Source organism: Anastrepha obliqua, chromosome 1 (genome assembly GCF_027943255.1).
Source record: "Anastrepha obliqua isolate idAnaObli1 chromosome 1, idAnaObli1_1.0, whole genome shotgun sequence".
Taxonomy (NCBI): domain Eukaryota; kingdom Metazoa; phylum Arthropoda; class Insecta; order Diptera; family Tephritidae; genus Anastrepha; species Anastrepha obliqua.
Genome location: NC_072892.1, coordinates 174,830,428 through 174,851,261, shown reverse-complemented (window position 1 = coordinate 174,851,261; position 20,834 = coordinate 174,830,428). Strand labels below are relative to the sequence as shown.

At 36.7% G+C, this 20,834-nt stretch overlaps 1 protein-coding gene across 1 annotated transcript in view; it reads left to right on the top strand.

Annotated features, from left to right (window-relative positions):
- LOC129238714 (protein sidekick-2-like) overlaps nucleotides 1-20,834 on the top strand; it is a 96,631-nt gene that overhangs the window by 49,166 nt on the left and 26,631 nt on the right. The window contains exon 5 of the mRNA XM_054873846.1: nucleotides 3,997-4,178. Within this exon, the coding sequence (XP_054729821.1) occupies nucleotides 3,997-4,178 (182 nt within the window). The remainder of the gene's footprint in view (nucleotides 1-3,996; nucleotides 4,179-20,834) is intronic.

The following is a 20,834-nucleotide window of genomic DNA, read 5'->3' as shown; positions in this document are numbered from 1 at the left end:
TGATACCATCCTTGAGAAGGGTTTCAATTTCCTTGTTAATGAAGGGAGCTACTGAAATAGGGTAGGGATAACTTTTACTATATATCGGTTCTTTGGTAATTGTGCGGATTCTGCCCTTCACAGAGGTGTTGTATGGCAACGCCCTATCTGGGTCAGCAAAGGCGTTTACGTTTTTATTTATTATATGACGAAATTTAGATTGAAAATCAAATGGGACTGAGTCTGTTTCTAGTGTTATTGAATTGACCTGGTTACTTGAGAGATATTGTAATTTAACCTTGCCGTTACGATAAAGTAAATACCCTCTGTCAGTGATGATTTTTGCATTGATTTTCCGCAGGAAGTCATACCCTATAATACCGTCAAACATGTTTAAATTTGAAAGTAAATAAAATGTTGAGGTATGGTCTAATATATTAACTAAGCATTTTTTATCAATGATATTCGTACCATTAATCGAACTTAAACGAAACGGCTTTTCTAACAGTTTAACACCTTGAAGAAATGGAGAATTCTTGATATAATTTTTTGATGTACCCGTGTCAATTAAAATACGGAGCTCCTGACCGTTTCTAGCTGTCTTAGTAATATACGGCAGGAGCGAATTTAGTTTAAAAAATTTATAACGTCATCGTGATCTGCAATGGCATCTCCCTCCTCACGAATAATACAATCACTATGTTGGTTATAATCACTATAGTAGTAGTCCCTACACTCGACACCTTCCTGAGTTTCAGTTTCACATATCGTGTTGGGGTTAGTTAAATCTGGCATAAAGTTAATCTTCTGGGCCTTTTGGATAGGTATTCGGTCGGAACTCGATTGCTCTCGAGCTCGTTTATGCGTGAATTGCTGGTTAGAATTGGAAATGTGTGGCTTAGGGGTGTAGGTAAATATGTTAGGCTTAGAAAAATTGTTGTTGTGTTGCTGCTGTGTCAAATAAGGATTGGTGGTGTGCTGTCTATAAAAAGATGAACCGTTGTCAACCTCCATTGGGGTTGGCATCTTCGTAACATTTGGGTAGGAGCGTGGTTGCTGCTGTTGCACTGATGCTCTGGGGTTGTTAGGCTTTGGGGTGTAACCCATTGCAAATGCTTGTGCAAAGTCATAACGCATATGACTCATTTGAAGTTCTTGTGCGACTGCGAGAGCGGATGGAAGATCTTTCGGCCTTGCCGAGAAAAGTATGTCGCACATTGGTCGACGGAGACCAGATATAAAGACGCGCAATGCATTGTCCCTGGCACGATCATTCAGAGCTTCTACAACATCATTATTGCCACTATGAGTCATAATTTGTTTATTAATTATTAACGATAATTGCCTATCCACCTTGTCGTAGTACTCTGCAATTGACAAGTTATTTTGTCTCAAAATACTAAGCTCGTTTTCCAATACGTATAATGGCCTTTTATCAGCATAGGTTTGATCGAGCCTGGAAATTATCGCCTTATAGTTTAAAACGGTATTAAATGATGCGAGAGTAGTGTTGGCAGAATCAACAATCTTATTCCTAAAAATCCCCATGGCTACATAATACCTCTCCGACCCTTCTTTGTAATAATTCATAGCGAATTCTGCAGCACTTCGCCATGCCGGGTACGTGGAAGACTCACCTTTAAACTCGGGTAGAGATTTAATTAAGTCTAAACTGGCATTATTTTGTTCAATTAATGGGTTTATGGATACTGGTAAGAACGGCTCGACACTGGCTGGTTCCAGCCGACTAACGGCTAAAGTTAGACGTCGTATCTGTTCTCCTAGCTCCTGCTTGGTACGTTCATTAGACGTATTGACAATGTCTAACACCTCTTCTCTATTAGCAAACATTTTCGCTTATAAATTCACCCTTCGACGAAAGACTTGATTCACAACTTGACACAATTTATTTTACTTGAATTGGTTATTGTATGTACTAACGATATCACAACCTCCTGGATTTGACAGTCATGAGAGCACAAAAAATTAAGTTTGTATAAAAAATAATATATTCTCGCAGATTTTGAGGCAAAGAGCCTCCAAAAAAAATGTATATGTAAAGAAAAATGTATAAATATGAAAAATTTCACAAAAACAGTTTCTTAAATTCGGGCCTTGATTAGCCCAGTTAATGTCAAATCTCACTATTAATTAACACATATATGTACGTATCTTTATATAAAGTATTTAAAGAAGTTTTACTGCTAAAAGGTATCGAACTATCGCATTTGATAACAATTAAGTGAAAAAGTTCGAATGACCTTAAGCACTTTTTTACCTTTCTATAATTTATTTTATTTTTCATTCAATGCAGTAAATAGAAATCTAAATTAAATTTTGGGGCTTCAAAAAAAAAAAAATCTTGTGGCAGTTTTCGTACATGTGCTGTTTTTAATTTTATAAATTACTTTTAATGCACACAACACATAAAATTCAATCTTTAAGTTCCACGTAACCAATATTTGAAATAACACTTACATAAATAATTTCGTCGTTAAATTAATATATTAATAATGGTGTAAATCAGCTCCTCAGGGTTTCTATGATCCTCTTCTTTTCGGGAAGCCTGCTAGTTGGGCGCCAAATAATTTTCGATGTTTTTTTCGTTTCGTTTGGACAACGGTTTATTTATGTCTTACTCGTCTGATTTAATGAAACTCTTAGTGAAGAATGAGTTTAGTGAAATTTGTATAAAATAATTTTCGATGTTTTCTTCTCTAAACTTGTGCAATCAATGGCACATCGGCGAAGCAGAATTGGTGTAGGAAACCTTGCGTGTTCGAACTGCTGTTTTTCCATCTTCCCGTTGCATTTTTTTGTGTAGCAACAATTCAGGTCGCTTTGCATTAGGCTGTACTTATTGATCAATACCATTGTTGTTTTTTTGGCATAAGGTGACAATTCCGTTGCTTTTGCACACGGTGCCAATATCATTATCATCTTGTTTAGAATGCAACCCAGTAGTAGCGTACTGAAGGGGAAATGAATGGATGATCATTGTCATTGTTAACTTATACTACAGCTGTAAGATATGGCAGCTATCAAATATGATTGGCCTACGACACAATTTGCGAAAATTATGAATCCTCCGATAAGATGATTAATTTTGCGCCACCTTGCATCTGCAGATGTGGTACACGTTTTCAATTGTCTGTGTTTATCTCTGATTTTATTTGGTTTACCTCGATATTTCACATTATCTCTACTATTTTGTTCTAGTTTGTGATGAAAGTAGGTAAAATAACCTGTTTGAGGTGATACAAATTGTTTGGATTTACTAATACGAAAGACTTTCCAACGTATCCAATTGATTTGATTTTACAATTTATTTAGATAATCTTGTATTCATTTTAGGTTGAAATGGCTTGGTCTAAAACATGTTCAGCCAACGAGTTTTAAGCATTCGGGTAGGCGAAGGAAAGGGAAAGTGAAAGTAAAGTGAAAGTGAAAGGAAAGTTTTGGTAAAAGAAAAGTGATCTCATTCAAGAACAGGGAATTGTCAAGCGCGCAGCTCGCACAGAGAGGGACTTCTTAAAGATGCGCGGGCATCAGCTCTTCGTTAGTTGGCTAAATGAGAGTCCAGAGTAAACTGGTTATTTGTACCTACCGACCCCGCACCTGGGCAGGATTCTGTGTCTTCTGTATTCTATTGCTTCACAGTTGGTGATTAAGTGTTCCATGGACTCCTCCTCATCACAGCAGAAGCTGCATAAACTAGTGCTAGATATTCTAGGCAAAGTGGCCTGTAAGTACGACACAGAGTAAACTGAGGCCCTTTTCGTACATAGTCAGGAACTTTTTGGAGTAACTAACACCATTCGTGATCTTCCAGTATTTCCAAGGTTTTTATTTGTATCCATATTTTAGTTCCCTGTTTTAGGTTGTGTTTTTTAATGCGAGCCTCATTTTCATTCATTCCTTCTTAGTCAGACATTTGCACCGATTTATAAATTCAACAAATTAAACAGCTTTTTCCCACATCTACTTACATATTATTTCTTTCATTTGTTTTTTCAGTGTCGGCGAAGACGGTTCATGGGATCAAGTACCACAAATTTTAACGAAATCGAATGCGACATCATATCAAGTCACTGGACTTACACCCTTCACGGTTTACAGCTTTCGCTTGCTGGCGGTGAACAAATTGGGTATCAGCCCACCGTCCAAAGAATCCTACTACATTTTTACATTGCGTGAGGGTAAGTAGAGTTAAACGAAAGCAAATAATTAACATTTTCCGAACCACCGGGATGAGTGAGAATTAAAGCAGGCGAAATGCTGTTTTTGTTTTGTTTGCTTATGAAGGGTTTTACTCAACTAAGTTTCGCTCTTCGAATGTGTGGAGAGAATCTGACAAGTACTGCCAAATAATTGTCTAGAGGATTTTAACCCTCTAGCGACTTTAGAAATTCCAGTTTATTCGGAGTTTCTAAAACAGTGGTCAAAAGATCCCTTCATGAGGGAACTAATGGGTTCAAATGTTCCACAAAGTCATTACTCCTAAAATTTTACTATTTGCAACTTAATAATATTTTTCTCCCAGGTTTCTATGTCTACTCTTCTTTTTATTTTTTCCACATTTTAACTGACTCTAGTGACAATTCATTGAATTCAACCACACATTTCTGTTGTGGAGTGAACACTTTTTTAAAGTCATTTTGCATGCCGATTTTTGAATGTTTGCGCGCACCTATAATAAAGTCAGTATATAGAACTAACTCCAAAGAAAACCGTGCCGCATTATGAAGGGACGCCATATAATCTTACTTTTTCTTGACATTCCGTAGCTCACTGCATCTCATGTGATAACTACCAAATAACAGCAAGAATAGTCTTTGACTCTCCAAGTAAAGTGGGCAAGAAAAGGACATGCTCGTTTGTGAATATGTGCCTCGTGAATAAGGGCAATTAACTTAAGGCAATTGTGAATGCTTGACTCCTCAAAGCTTTGTGTGCCATTTAGATGAATATCCCTCCTTGGAAGTACAACGAATTGCAAGAGTTTCTGCATCTTAATTGAACTGCAAGCCAATTAAGCAACACAATCCCACCTACAAAATGTCAAAGAGAAAGTGACTCAAGACAAAAGTCAATTACCGTCCCATGCGTCCCACAGGCTCCCAATAGGCACTCAAGCAGCTTAACTCCGCATGCAAGAGAGATGTAAATAAAACCAATACCTATCAAAGCGCCATAGTGGTATATGTAACGGCTTGATAACCAATAATTGAGCATTTGCTTTTAACAACGGCGTTTACATGCAGTTGCGGTGAAAATATTAGCAGCACACAAGTGATAAAACTGGGAGAAAAAATGTCGCGAAAATGTTGACGGGACAACTCAAAATTTTTTTAGTATGGTAGAATAATTTTTGAAATCACAATGTTTCAATAGCGCACGCAACTCAGATGTGGAGATTAACGAACGAGGAACCCATTTTTATGCAAATGAAACGCAGAATGTGGGGATGGATAGGTCACACACTGAGAAAACTACCACATAGCATTACAAGGATGGCACTTGACTGGAACCCGCAAGGGAGCAGAGGTCGTGGTCGACCAAAAACACTTGGAAAAGGTCGATGATGCGCGAACTAGCTGATGCCGATATCTCATGGGATAGTGCAAAAACAACAGCACAGAACCGTGTACGATGGAAGAGTCTTGTCGATGCCCTATGCTCCCAAGAGGAGTGAACAAGAAAAAAAACACCTCACACTTTTCATTCAGCAGTTTAGTGGCAGTAACAGTCTTAGATCTCCTTTTTTGCCCGGCATAACAACTAAAACGGGTAAGTAGGTCATGCGGATTAAACTCCTGTTGTCGATTGGGCGAGAGGCTGGTAATCGTCTGGTTTATTTTCAAAGAAAAAGAGAGAAAAAATATATATTTTTATAAAGAGATGCTATTATTCGGGCAGCAGCTGTATACGCATATTCACCTGTATATTCACGCATATCATTTCATTTACATATGTATGTACGTTCGTGTATACAAACGCAAATTTATTGCCCACATTCGCCCAAATGTACATCAATGGAGCTGCGAAATGTTGCTCACAAAGCCAAATGTTATGATTGAATGGCCAAATGTAGACGGCAAAACGATCAAATGTATGGGACCCTCGCTATTCAGTTGCAAATGCCTCGATTGGAGTAATAGAAGCAACAACAATACCAACAACAACAACGACGAGAACAAACAAGAATAATTGTGGCAAACACTAAAGCGGGACCATTGAAGCATCATTAGTGTGCGACTGGCTCACCTGCAGCCGTCAATTCGCCACTCGTATAACAACAAAAACTAACACAACAAACAATGTCAAATCGTTTGCCTAACTGTTGTCAGGCAGTAAGGCAGTCATGCAGTCAGTCAGTCCATGCGTCGTCCATGTGCAAAATTTCTCCTTACAGTTTTCCGCAACGAACCAAAATATTGCGTGTGACTCGATTTCATGGCAGTTAACCAGTTTGCTATCTGTTTATGTGCGTACGCATGTATGTATATGTGACTGCTGACGCTCTATGGCACCTACATACGCACATTTATCTATCTACACACAACTAATTCCACAAAGGATTCCTCACCTGAAGGCCAGATAACAACAGATGGCTGGTTGGCTGGTTGGCTGGCTGGCTGCCTGTTTGCTTGGCTCTTTCGGTTATTTTTGTTTGTGCAGTTGCCAACGCGGCCACATTCGTGCTTGAAATGTCTTCCACTATCTTCTCATCTGGCTCCTACCTCAGCGCTTTCTTGCGCTACCATTAAAGCGTTCGTTTAAGCTCGTTGCGGTTGTCACTTTGTCAACAATTAAGCCATTCATTGTTGGAGCCAACACACATACACTCACATGGCCACATACATACATATGTACATACTTACATTTTCTACATATTTACACGAGAAAATGTCCTCCACGCACGCTTCGCTAAGCAGCCAATAATGCTTTTTGTTGCTACCTAAATGCGCATGATGCTGAATGTGTGCGTGTGTTTGAGCGAGTGTGTGTGTGTGTATGTATTGTAGAGCATGTGAGTTGTTGCCACAAGCATTTACGGCACTTGAATACGCCAAATGAGCTTCCGTTTATTAGAAACCAGGCAAATTATTCGGCAAAGAGGTTCTGCTTCGCGTGTGTTTGGATGTGTGTGTGCGTGGAGGAAAAACTAACACATACATATGCGCGTACTATCTTATTTTAATTCCATATTGCTCTGTTACCTTTTTTTGCATTTTTATGAAAATTGATGCAGCGAATAGTTTCTCATTTAATGAAGAGAGCTTGGTACTACTTTTATTAAATTCTTAACGCTTCCATTCTTTTTTACAATAGCTTTAATATTTAATCTGGTTTGTGGTACAAATTTAAAATTTTCGGTTACTTGGAGTCAGTTGGCTCAGTGAAACCTAAGTTTTTGATTTACAAATCACAACGTATTTGGGAAGTCCTTTCTTCCATGGCAAGATTTCCAATTAATTTTCCTGTCCTGCTTAGGTATTTTCCGTATGTTGTATATAAAGACGAACATCTTAGAGGCAGTAAAAGGGGTTGGCGAGAGACTTGAAAGACTTATGCGAAGCCTAACAGATGCAAAGTAGGAGATAACCATAGCAAGTTAGTAGAAAATCGACTTTGGCATTTGCTGTCGATCGAAATCTTGACTAATATAATTTTGTAACTAATAAATTTAATTTTTTTCAAAATTGTTTCTTTGAAAATAAAAAACAATTTTAAATTTTTTCAAAACATTTTCATTCAAAATACAAAAAGAAATGATTTTTTTCAAAACACTTTCATTCATTTTTTTTCAAATTTTTTTTTATTTTCATAAATCAATAAAATATTACATTATTTTACAGAAGCTATGAAGATCGCAAAAATCAAAAGAGTGCTTAGAGGTAGTAAAACTTTATTTGAGTTAAAATTTTCTGATTCAATTTGCAAAAATGTGGTATCATTTGCGTCGATGGGGAGATAAACGGAGTCACCCAAATCCATTCCAAACCCTCATATCAAATTTAGAAAGATTATTATTTTCTTGAGCAATTAAATTCTTAAAATTTTATAATTTTTTTCCTTGTGTTTGGTTGTCTATCAATAGCCTTCTGCTTAAAATGACGGGAATGTTTTACAACAATTTAAAATTCTTCAAAGTTTTTTTCATTTAAAATAAAAAAATTTTAATTTTTTCAAACTTCTTTCCTTCAAATTCGATTAATATAAAAATCAATAAATTGAAATAAAAATATTTTTTTAATATTTTCAAAATTTTTTCAGCCAAACAAAAATAATTTGAAATTTTTTCAAAATTATTTCCTTCAAAATAAAAAAATTTCAAATTTTTTCAAATTTTTGTCATTCAAAATAGAAATTTTATTTAAAAAAAAATAATTTTCGATTAATATAAATAAGAATTAATTGAAATAAAAAGTTTCTTTTAATATTTTCAAAAGTTTTTCATTTAAAATAACCAAGTTTTTAAATTTTTCCAAACAAACGAATTACATTTTTTAAAAATTGTTTATTAAAAATAAAAATTTTATTTTATAAAAATAGGTTTATTTTAATATATGTTTAAGTAAAAATTAATTGAAATAAAATTGTTTCTTTAATAAATAAAAAATTTTTTCATTAAAAATAAAAAAGTGTTAAATTTATTCAAAATTTTTTAATTAACAAATTTTTAAATTTTTCAAAATAAAAGAATTTAATTTTATTCCAAGTTTTTTTATTAAAAAAAAATAATTTTATGTTAATATATAAAACTGGTTAGTTAATAGTTAACATAAAAACGATTTATTTAAAATTTTTTTTTAATATTATATCTACATTATTTTTGCATTCAAAAAAAAAATTCAAATTTTCTCAAAATTGTTTATTTCAAAATAAAATAAATATATAAGTTTTCCAAAATCTTTTCATTCAAAATACAAAAAATTTCTAATATTTTGAAAATTAAAGAATTTGAATTTTCAAAATAAAAATATAAAAAAAAATGTTTTTAAAGTGTTTTCTTCAAAATAAAAAAAAATATGTAACAAACATTTTGCTTTCAAAATAAACAAACTCTTAATTTTTTCAAAATAAAAGAACTAAATTTTTTTCAAAACTTTTTTATTCAATAAAAATTTAAAGTTATGAAAAGAGTTTTCTATTAATACAAATAAAAATTAACTGAAATAAACTTTTTTGTTTTAATATTTTCAAAATTTTTTCATTCAAAATAAAAAAAAACAAATTTTTTGAAAATTGTTTCCTTCAAAATAAAAAATAAATAAGTTCTTTTAGTATTTTCTCATTCAAAATAAAAAAATAAAAATTTTTTTAAGTTATAAAAATAGTTACTTCATAATTAATTTAAATTTAAATTAATTGAAATAAAAATTTGCCTTTTATATTTTCAAAATTTTTTTATTGAAAATGAAAAGTCCTTCAAAATAAAAAAAAAATATATAACAAACATTTTGCTTTCAAAATAAACAAATTCTTAATTTTTTCAAAATAAAAGAACTAAATTTGTAACAAAATTTTTTTATTCAATAAAAAATGTCAAGTTTTAAAAATAGTTTTCTATTAATATAAAAAAAAATTAATTGAGATAAAAATTTTCTTTTAATATTTTAAAAAATTTTTCATTCGAAATAAGACAATTTCTAATAAATATTTTGAAAATAAAAAAATTTCATTTTTCCAAATTTTTTTTTCAATAAAAAATGTAAAGTTATAAACAGAGTTTTCTATTAATATAAATAAAAATTTACTGAAATAATTTTTTCTTTAATATTTTCAAAATTTTTTCATTCAAAATAAAAAAAAGAAATTTTTTTGAAAATTGTTTCCTTCAAAATAAATAAGTTCTTTCAGTATTTTTTCATTCAAAATAAACTAATTTTGCAGTTTTTTATTTAAATAAAGGAATTTAATTTTTTCAAAAATTTTTTTATTAACATAAAAAAAAAATTTTAAGTTATAACAATAGATACCTCATAATTAATTGAAATTAAAATTGATTGAAATAAATTTTTTTAATATTTACAAAATTGTTTCATTCATAATAAAAAAGTTTCAAAATTTTTCTTTAAATTGTTTCCTTTAAAATAAAAAAATTTGTAACCACATTTTTCTTTCAAAATAAACAAATTCCTACTTTTTTCAAAATAAGAAAGGATCATTTAAAATATAAATATAATTTTATAACAATATTTTTCTATGAGTATTCTACTGCTGCGCAGCGTATACAGATATGTTCGCCACATTTCACTTCTAACGAAGAATTCGGATTCTCATGGGTTTATATCCTATGCAAACGCCCGATGTTCGCAGATATCAGTAATCAAAGCCAGAAAGCATAGAAACCCGCTAAGAACTGAAAATAGAAAAAAAGAGACACTTACCTTTATTCAAATGGCCACATATTGCAGGAGTGTATTTCTGCCATAAAAAAGCTCCCCATTAAAACCATTTCCTATTAAGAGTCGGCTTTAAACTGTAGGTCTCTCCATTTGTGGAACAACATCAATGTGCACACCACTTCCCTTAGCCTTAGCTGTTCACTTCAAGCTTTTCCTTGATGGTGTGTTGTCCCTTAGCAAGAAAGGGCTCGAATCTTATTAATCACTAGGTCGCAGCCTCACTTGCTAATGCATCCGCTACTTCGTTCCCAGTTATACCCCTGCGTCCTGGGTCTGAGTCTGAGTCGATCGTGCATTCCTAGCAGATTCAATTTCTCGATACATTCAAGGACCAGTGAAGTCTTAGTCTAACAGGATGACAGTGCCTTGAGAGCCATCTGATGGTCGCTCATTCCGGAGATTGCTTTCTAAATTTATCTCTGCGCATGGATGGATGGTATACACCTCCGCTTGAAAAACTACCCATCGGCATAGAACACTTGGTTCTGGGGCCATATCTTACAGCGGCTTTTCCTTCAGGTCTCTTCGAGCCATTTGCGTACCAGTGTAAATTACATTCGTGGAACTTCCTTTCAAATCCAGGTGTACTCCAGTTTACCTTATTGCCCAGGTTAATTCTGAACTTCTTTTCAAATTATATAATGTTAATGATATCACCTTTGGGTAGCTGGATAAGTGGGAACTGCAGACTTAGTAATTCCATGACCTTAGAAACTTGCCCACTAGGAAAACATGCTACAAGCATTTAGCTTTCCTATTACGGAAACTGTGCAGCACTCCCCTTAATAAGAGCTAGAAAAATGGTCATAACTTCTTTTGCTAATATCCGCGTTCAGTAGCGGTAAGTTTTAGGTCTCTCAATGGATATGCGATATAGCGAATGACAGGCTTTTCGCGTTTTAAAATAAGTGACATAAATAAATTTTTTAGGAAGCTAGAAGAGCTGCAATGGAATTGTAAAATTATTTTAGCAAGAAAGCTCCACTATTAGTAGCTTCGGCTGAGAAGTCGGACGGAAAACTTTACTCTGGTACAATGGGAAACAGGAGCCTTCTGAGTTCGCTCCGACATGTTCTTAGAGATGTCTCCTTGGGGAGGTATCATATTGCGATATTTGGAAGTTTTTGATTTTTTTCCGAAAAATATAAAAAATACTATTTTCGATACCTGTATCTAATTGTTCAAAGTATTTGACGCAGGGCTAACATCTAGGCAGTGCAGGAGATACGACGAGTGGAGGCCTATAGGAATGAACATTACTGCAGCAGCAACAATTGAGGGCTCACAACTTCGATGTCAATTTCATCGTTGACAGGAGACTCCAGCACATCCTCTGAAGATGTATACCCATCAGTGTACAAAGAACCGCAACTCAAATGTTCTATATTCTCCGGGGATATAAAATATATTTAAAAACTATTTTATGAACAAAGTCGCAGCCGCTTATAAATTCTTCAACTCCTTTATTTTCGTTACCTCCTTTCGATGGGCTCAGCTTACTAACTCGCTCTACTTCTACTCGAACTGAAATCAACTTAAAGTTTTGAACTTATTTGCATTAAATGGCAGGTGGGCAAAAACGTTAGCGAAGCGTCAAAGCGAGCTCATTCTCTTGTCACCTTACGCACCACTATTTTCAAAAGAAGGGCAGAGCGCGAAAAAAATATGGTCCCCGGGACTACTCCAGATAGTGAGCTAAATAAAAAGTAAAATGGGCGGTGATAAAAAAACCAAAAGCGTCAAGTAAACTTTGAAGTATGTCAACTGACTTTCCAGTACGACTACGCAGTAGAGGGACATTAAAGGCATACAACAGATGGTATTTGCACAGAAAGTGGCAGGAAGAAATACTAACTAAATTGGAAAAAAAAAACAACAACGCAAAGTGTAACCAAATGAAGCATCAATTTGCGCAGTGAAGCGTTAAGACGCGAGTGAGTAAAAGACAAGTTCGGAAATGGTATGTATGTAGTGTGAATCTCCTTCACTACATGAAACAGGAACAAGAACTGAGAGAAGAAAGGAAGGGTAATCACTTCATTTCGCCAAAGAATACTATGCACACTGAGAGAGGGTATGGAAAAGCGGCAAGCTGCTGGTGAGTAACGTGACTCACGATGTCTCACACGGACGGCGACACGATGTTGTAACTCACTGTGACAAGCACATCTAAATACGCTCAAGGATGGGGGAGAAATGAAATAGGATTATCATACTCGCAGTGGGGGAAACTATAGCGTCAAGCTGAAGTGACTGCGAATTAAACTTTAAAAGGTGGGAGTGTCGAAGTTTTAGTTTACAATTAGTTATTTATTTGTATTGCGCCTTCTAAAAATACAACAAATATTGGGAGAAGCGCACTTTACAGGTGGCACTGATATCACAAGAAAGTTAACTTGAGCTAAAGGCACTCCAGGATTCTTAGAAAATTTTACTTCATTACCATGTTGACTGATAGATGCACATCCCACACTGGTCCACGTGGGATCCCTTCCATCCATTTCCGCAATGGAGGATTGGAGCATTTAGAGTCAGAGTTCGATTAAACTGTTTACGAATTAGCTCTAAGTTGGCCTGTAGGTTCGGTGGTGTCATCTTCTGCGACGATATTTTCATCAAACTCTATTTCATGAGCCCAGCCGTGAGTACCAAGCTAAGATAGCTGCTATCAAAGAAGCTGTTGATTGTCTGTTAACTTCTATAATAACTGTCGAGGAAGTAAAAACGTATTCCGGTGGTCAAGCGGCAATCCAGCTGTGGAATTCGCTGAAACTAGTCGCAAAATGTCTGACATAACTTTTGGGCGGCACAAAAAAGTTTGAAAGCAAACTCAGGGAAGTACCTGGCCATTCATTACAAGAAGCTATCGGGCTGATTCCTCAGCCAGTCTACTATTGCGGTAAACTCAGTTCACCTCAGGGAGGACTGATTACATGGTCCCCATGGCAATTTTCAATAGGGGCTACGATGTAATCAGTCAATTTTAATTTTGCCACTCTCTTTCCATCTCGGAAGGAATTAAGTAAGGGACTTTTACTAAACGACTTCGACACCACAGTCTACACAGATGGTTCAAAACTGTAATGCGTTGTTGGAGCTGGTATACATATATTCCCATAGATTTAGAATTGAAAAATCTGTACGCCTTCCTCATACTAGCAGTGCCTTTCAGCCGGAAGTATTGGCAATTGGGGAAGTTTGTAGGCCACTAATCGCAGGCTTCTCTTTTAAGGGCAATATCGTTATTCCTTCGGATAGCAAAGCTGCAATGCAGGCACTGGATTCCGCTAAAAAAACCTGTAAACTGGTGGAACAAAAAAAAATAGCCTTACCACCTTGAGTGAAAACCATAACATTGCCTTCATCTAGGTCCCGGGCCATTGGAACATTGAAGGAAATGAAAAAGCGAACGAACTGGCAAGAGGGGGATCTGACATGAACAACATTTTTGCAGAATCGTGAGATAGTTTTCACATGCAAAGAGCGGATTGCTTTTCCTCTGACTACCTTTAGTATATTCAGAAAAGGAGGTCTCCGCGTTGACTCCGAAAGTGCTGAGCAAGCACAAATACTTTTGAGGTCCCAAAGTTTTTGTAGCCTCACCTCTCCACTGTTATAGATATCCTAACCTAATTGCACGTAAGGTAGGTGTTTATGGCCACTGAATACGAATTCGACGTTTTCTTGTACAAATTAAAAATTACTTAGCGACCAGGGTCTCTAGCTATAAGGAAATTTAAATTTAAACCCAATATTGATTTTTCCCTTCTTTTACTGGTTATTAAATTCGTCACTTCAATTACAAAAATTATATTTACTTCGTATTGGTATTTAGCAACCCCAAAAACCCACCTAGAAATAAGTTTCTAGAGAATCGAAGGAACTGTACTAATGAGAAATACAGTAATAAATTTAATTCAAAATCTTATTCAGCGACCCCAAAAGACTCCGAGTAAAGAGTTTAATTAATTGAAAAAAAAATTGTTTGCCTTCTTTTTCATGTTGGGCAAAAGAATGGAATAATTCAAGAAGTGCGACAAGGGAGAAACAGAAACAATGTTTTCTGTGAATATTCGTACATCTTCAAAGTGAAACTAAATAGGTTTTATTTTGAGAACAATTGTGCTGTTACGATTTTTTGCACAACATTAACTTAAAAAACCATTGAATAGATTGCATTCCCGAATCAAATGCTTCTTATTCATATTTGCCATAACGACATTAATTGCAGCCTTCAGAGAAGAAATGGAGCTATGAGTATACTTGTTGGTTTCACGCTCAACAACGCCCTATACGTAGTAATCCATGGAATTAACATCTGGAGAGTTAGGCCGCCATAAGTTTGGTGTTATGTGGTCATTAAAATTCTCAGCCATCCAAGCTAACGTCGCTATTACTATGTGTGAAGGAGCAGAGTCTTGCTGAAAGATGTATGGGATGTCACCCCATATACCATCAAACCAGAGATTTCTACTGTCTCTGTAACCTCGATATATGCAGCAGAATTTACTGGAAATCCTTGAGTAAAGAAGAGTGGTGGCATGTTCTTTGTTGCAACAACTGAAACCGTAACAGTGGCTGACTACAGGAACCTCTGTAGGACTGGAACATAGCCAACTACCATTTCTGCGGTTGGTCTTTTGGTCTTAACCATAATTTTTCCAACAGAAAGAAACCAGTGTGTTTACTCTTACTTAGAAGGCGTTTTGGTCGGCTAACTCGCTGTTCTCGATTTTGCTCCGATATAAACAGTCTTCTGCGCTTAACAAAGGATTTATAGCGGAGATTCTCATGGAGAACTCGATAGATAAGACCCTCAGAAACTTTAAGCTCTCTTGTAACTTTATTTTGAAGGATCCTCGTCAATGCATGCTCTTGTTGAATAAATTTTCCACATCGAAAAGTGACAGAACGTTTCTCGTGTTTTTTGCGATTTGCAAATGATTCTGCGTCACCGTCCGATGCTTCCAATTCACGGCCAACCTTATGAACGAATGAACGAGAGCACTTCAGAAAATTTAAGATTTCTAAATCGGTGTGATTTGCATGTGATGGCGATGGTAACTCCATGTCTTCTCATTTCTTGAGTGAAGTTGTAGTCGCCCATCTTCGGTATTATCTGAAATTAAGCAAAAAGGAAAATAATGGATTCGGGAAGTTATAACCACAGATATTCATCTCCTGAACTATTGTATGCACCCTGCACATAAGGGGTTAAGGAACCAAAAAAAAATTTTTTTTATATTTTGGACAGGGCTTGCGTACTAAAACGTTAAATTTTTAAAGGGTTATCCAGTAAGAGGAGTTATTCCCGTAAAAGATCAATGGTTTCGTTGCTTGTGTGGCACATAGCGCCGTCTTGTTGAAAATAAAGGTTGTCCAGATCAATACCACCCAATTCCGGCCATTATTATTATTAGAAGGCCATTACGCACTGCGACCAGAGTTGATCTATTGTGAAGGCCTATTTTGTAACCCTAGAGTTTTAGGCTTTTTAGAAATTTTAGCACAGTTTTGGGTTTGTTGTTCCAAAGATTGCATGGAGATACTACGGTACCACCAAGGTGGTGAAGTCTTTGTCTGCCCAACGCAGGACATTCACAAAGCACATGTTCTGAGCTTTCTATGTCCATTTCGCAAAAGCGGCAGACATTGGTCTCGGATAGACCAATATTATTTAGATGGTACCTCAGGCTGCAGTGACCTGTAAGGTATCCAGTTAAAAGACGCAGATCTACTCTGTTTAGTGAGAGAAGTTTGTCAGATATTCCTTTGTTGGGACTTAGGAATAGTTTGGCTTCACGCTGACCGGCACAGTTTAGCCAGTGTGCAGCAAAGTTCCTTCCCATTTCCTAAGGAAATCATTAATGTGGCCTTTTGTGAGTCCACAGAAAGGCTCAGGACCAGTAAGTTGCATATTTGCTGCTTGGTTTGCAAGGTCATCAGCCATTTCATTTCCCTCATGTCCTTCATGTCCCGGAATCCAGCCAAGTGTTACTATGTTGAGGTTTCCTAACGTGTTGAGAAGCTTTAGGCAATCATTTACCAATTTAGAAGTGATAGTTGTAGAGAGAAGGGCTTTTAGAGCCGCTTGGCTATCTGAAAGTGTGTAGATGTGAGTACCTCTCATTTTCCTGCTAAGGCATTCTCTCACACATATTTCAATGGCATGTATTTCTGCCTGGAATATTGTTGGGTAGAGTCCCATCGGAAACGATTTTTTGGATTTAGGCCCATTGATCCCTGCCCCTGTTCTACCATTTTCCAATTTGGACCCATCAGTAAACCATAGCTAAGAGCCGGGTTTGAAAGTGATAGAATTAGTTCTCCAGTCTGTGCGTTCATTAATTATTACTTGGAAGTTCCTGAAGAGTATTGGTTTGGGTGATAGTATATCATCCCTATGAAGAATGAGACTGTGTAGGAAGTCTTCTAAGATCTTTAAATGTCCTTTCATATTCCCACTTTTAAAGTTCAGATATACCTTTTAGTCTTAAGGCACTCGAGCGAGCTTCCCTTTCAATTAGAATTGGAAACGGTGGTATGTTCAGGAGCACACCCAATGCATCCGTGGGACACGTTTTCATAGCCCCTGTAATGTCAACACATACCAGGCGATGCAGTTTGCTTAATTCGTTTGCCGCCTTTCTTTGCTTGACCTTGGGCCACCATGCTAAAGATGCATAGGTGACTATGGGTTTTACAACTGTGGTGAATGTCCAGAAGGTCATTCTAGAGCTTAGTCCCCATGTCTTGCCGAAAAGCCTTGTACAGGCAAAGAATGCCCTTGTGGCTTTTGAAGTAACTCTCTCAATATGGGAGTTCCACGTAAGCGTTTTGTCAAGACTAACGCCAAGATAGTTCGCTTCTGTCGAGAGTTCAAGTGTTGTTCTATTAAGGGTCGGACATTTGAGATTTATGTTCCTTCTCCTAGTAAACGGTACAAGAGTTGTTTTGGATGGGTTGATGGAGAGCCCTTTTTCCGTGCACCATTTGTTTATTATTGTAAGGGCTTGCTGCATGCGATCCGAAATGGTTTCCTCATGCCAGCCTAATACATAAACTACTAGGTCAACAGCGTAACCCTGAGTGTGAAATCCTAGGTTATTCAGTTTGTGGAGAAGTTCATCTATGACTAGAGTCCACAGAAGAGGTGAGAGTACGCCACCTTGAGGGCAACCTCTTGTGGCTTTAATCGATTTGAATGTTCCTCCTAGTTCAGTGCTGATCGTCCTAGATTTCAGCATGAATATTATCCATCTAGTGATGGGTTCAGGTACCTCCTTTAGATATAGGGCATTATAGATTGCCTCATAGGAGGTGTTATCAAAAGCTCCTGATATGTCAATAAATGCACATAGAGCTATCTGTTTGGACTCAATAGCCTTTTCTATAACTGTTACCAGGCTGTGTATTGCAGTCTCAGTGGATTTTCCCTGTTGATAGGCAAATTGAAGTCGATGCAATGGGAATTTAGCTAGATTGTATTCCCTAATATACTGATCGACTATCTTTTCCATTGTTTTGAGGAAAAATGAGCTGAGACTAATTGGCCTGTATGATTTAGGCAATTGTTCGGGTTTTTCCCCTACCTTTGGAATAAATACGACCTTAACCTCAGCCCATTTTGTAGGCAAATATCCTAGCAGTAAGCTTGCTTTGTATAGCCTGGTCAAATTAGGGATAATATGGTGAGCACCCTGCTGTAAGAGACAGGGAATATCCCATCAGGACCAGGAGATTTGTATGGACTGAATGTTGATATCGCCCATTGTACCCGCTTTTCATGGAATAGCTTGTTTGCTAGTTTTAAGTTCTCAGCACCCGCAGATGTAGTAGTTTCTGCCGGTACAGAGATCTCGTCTAGCACAAGTGATCCAGGGAAGTGAGTGTCCAGCAGAAGTTGACTGGTTTCCTCTGGATTCCTTGTGTAGCTTCCATCTGGCTTTTTCAGGGTACTAATGCCGTTTGAGTGATCTTTTAGTAGGGCTTTTTGGATTCGAATAGCATCCGGAAGACTACAAATCTTTTCACAGTGATTCCTCCAAGTAGCCCTTTTAGATTTCCTCAATTCTTTATTGTAGTTGGTTAGGGCTGTTGAGTAGGAGGACCAGTCCCCCATTGCTTTAGCTCTATTCCATAGGGTTCTTGTTTCTTTACGGAGGTTGGAAAGTGTACTATTCCACCAAGGAACATTTCTTTGTGGCTTTTTCACTTTTACTGGGCAACTTTCCTGAAACGCAGATATTAGGTTTGAATGTAGTTCGTTCGATTCGAACTCAAGCTCAGATATAAGCTGAATGTGACGCTTAGAGCAGTTAACACTTTGTTCTAGATAGAAGTGAAAGTAGTCCCAGTTAGTTTTTCTGGGGTTTCTGTAAATTGTCGTTTGTGGTTTGGTTGCACCTATATCGAATCTAATATGTCTGTGATCCGACATAGATGTTTCCTCTGACACATGCCAATTTGAGATTTCGGACAAAACATTATGGCTAGAGAGAGTGATGTCAAGGACTTCACCTCTGATTGCATTAATGAATGTAGGTTCGTTGCCTCGGTTTAGGATTGATATACTATATTATACCTAAGTAGAAATTCAATAAGGTACTCACCTCTTGGATTGATGTTTGTGCTTCCCCACGCTGTGTGGTGCGCATTTGCATCACAGCAGAGGATCCACCGGAGACGCTTTTGCTGGCAATATTCCACCAGGGCTATAACCTCCCTTGTTGGAGCCGGCCATAAAAAATCTTTAAACATCTCTCTATAGCGCAATCCATTCACTATAACTGTTGCTCCAGCTTCATTTTCGAAAAAGTAAGGTCCAATGTCTCCGCCGGACCATAAACCGCACCCAACAGTCACACGTTGAGGATAGAGAGGATTTTCAACAATAACTTTTGGATTTTCTGAGCCCCAGAACCAACCATTTTGCTTGTTGACGAAGCCACCGAGGGCGAAATGGGCCTCATCACTCAACATGATTTTTCGATGGAATTCCAGATCGTTGTCATGCTTTTTAATGACCCAATCAGCAAAGACACGATGTTGTTGATGATCGGCCGGCTTGAGTTCTTGTGTTAACTGGTCTTTATAAGCCTTAAGACCCAAATCTTTATGCAAAATACGGTGGGTTTTCTTCAACACTTTCGGCTACAACAGCAATATTTTCGCCTGTTCTTGAGCGACGTGCACGGGTTTTATTCTTCACATCACTAACTTGTCCCAAGAGCACGAAGTTTTGCACCAATTTCTGTATTGCGGTCCGACAAGATGCTTCACGATGACCCAAAAATGTTCGAGATTTACGAACCGTCTCTGCCAAATTTTCACCATTTTTATAGTGAATTTTAATGCGTTCATTGCCATGTGTCGCTCCATTTTTATTAATGGCGTAGTTTCTACTTGTGAAATACCAAAAAATTACAGGTTTAGAAGAGACATCTACCAAAATAGCGGGTTATTCAAAATAACACCTGTTACTGGGAAACCCTTTATAATTTCTATTACTTATTGCCTTGTAAAATTAATTGTGAAAAACATATTTGCTTCAGGCGCTTGACTGTTACATTGAAGAAGTGTGCAAAGACCCATTCGTTATTCGTTTTTTGAAGAAGCTATATCAACGACTTCAAAGGCCTAGTTTTAAGAAAACCGAAACTTGGCATTTTTTACTTAATGACCGGAGCTTGCCAAAGTTTCATCTCTTAAAAATGTATTATAATTAAATAAAAACAAAACCGAAAGAAACTATCACAGGAAACTAGTACAGAAAGCGTCTAACGTGCTTGAGTCGAACACTGAGAGGTCACAGAAGATGGCTAGAGAGGCACGACAAAGTTCCCTCCAGAAAGTTAACGCTCGCCCTCATGTCTCAAGAGGGGTGAAGGCATGGTTACTTACACTGAAATACGCGGACTTAACTCCTTCTTTTTACTCTTCTGATTTGGTGCTTCCAACTGTCATTTTATTTGCTGGATGGCTGAACCTGTGGCTGATCAGCATTTTCAGCCTTACGAAGAAACTACAAAAGTGATAGGTTCATAGATCGTCTGAAAGGGATAAGAGTTCTTGTTCTGCGGAATTTTTAGAAATTCCTAGGAAGTAGTGGAAAAAGTAGGTTTTGAAGCAACATAGATATGTCTTGACTTTTTCAACATTATCATCGGTTCTTGTTTCTCCCACTGGATCATAGAGTGTCAGTAAAACATCTGCATCTGTTTTTTTTTTTTTTTTCAAAAAACTTTATTTCGTTCCAAGTTTTTCCTGACGTTTCAACTTCCTTCTGGAGTTCTCCTCCCAGATATTTTTGTACAGCCAACCTTGCGAAAACCTTGTGGAATCCAATCCGGTGCTTGACGACAGATTTCATTTGCGTCCTTGCGAAGCGTAGGCCCAATCCACCTCCATTTTCGCCATTTCTCCACGTTAAGTACTGGC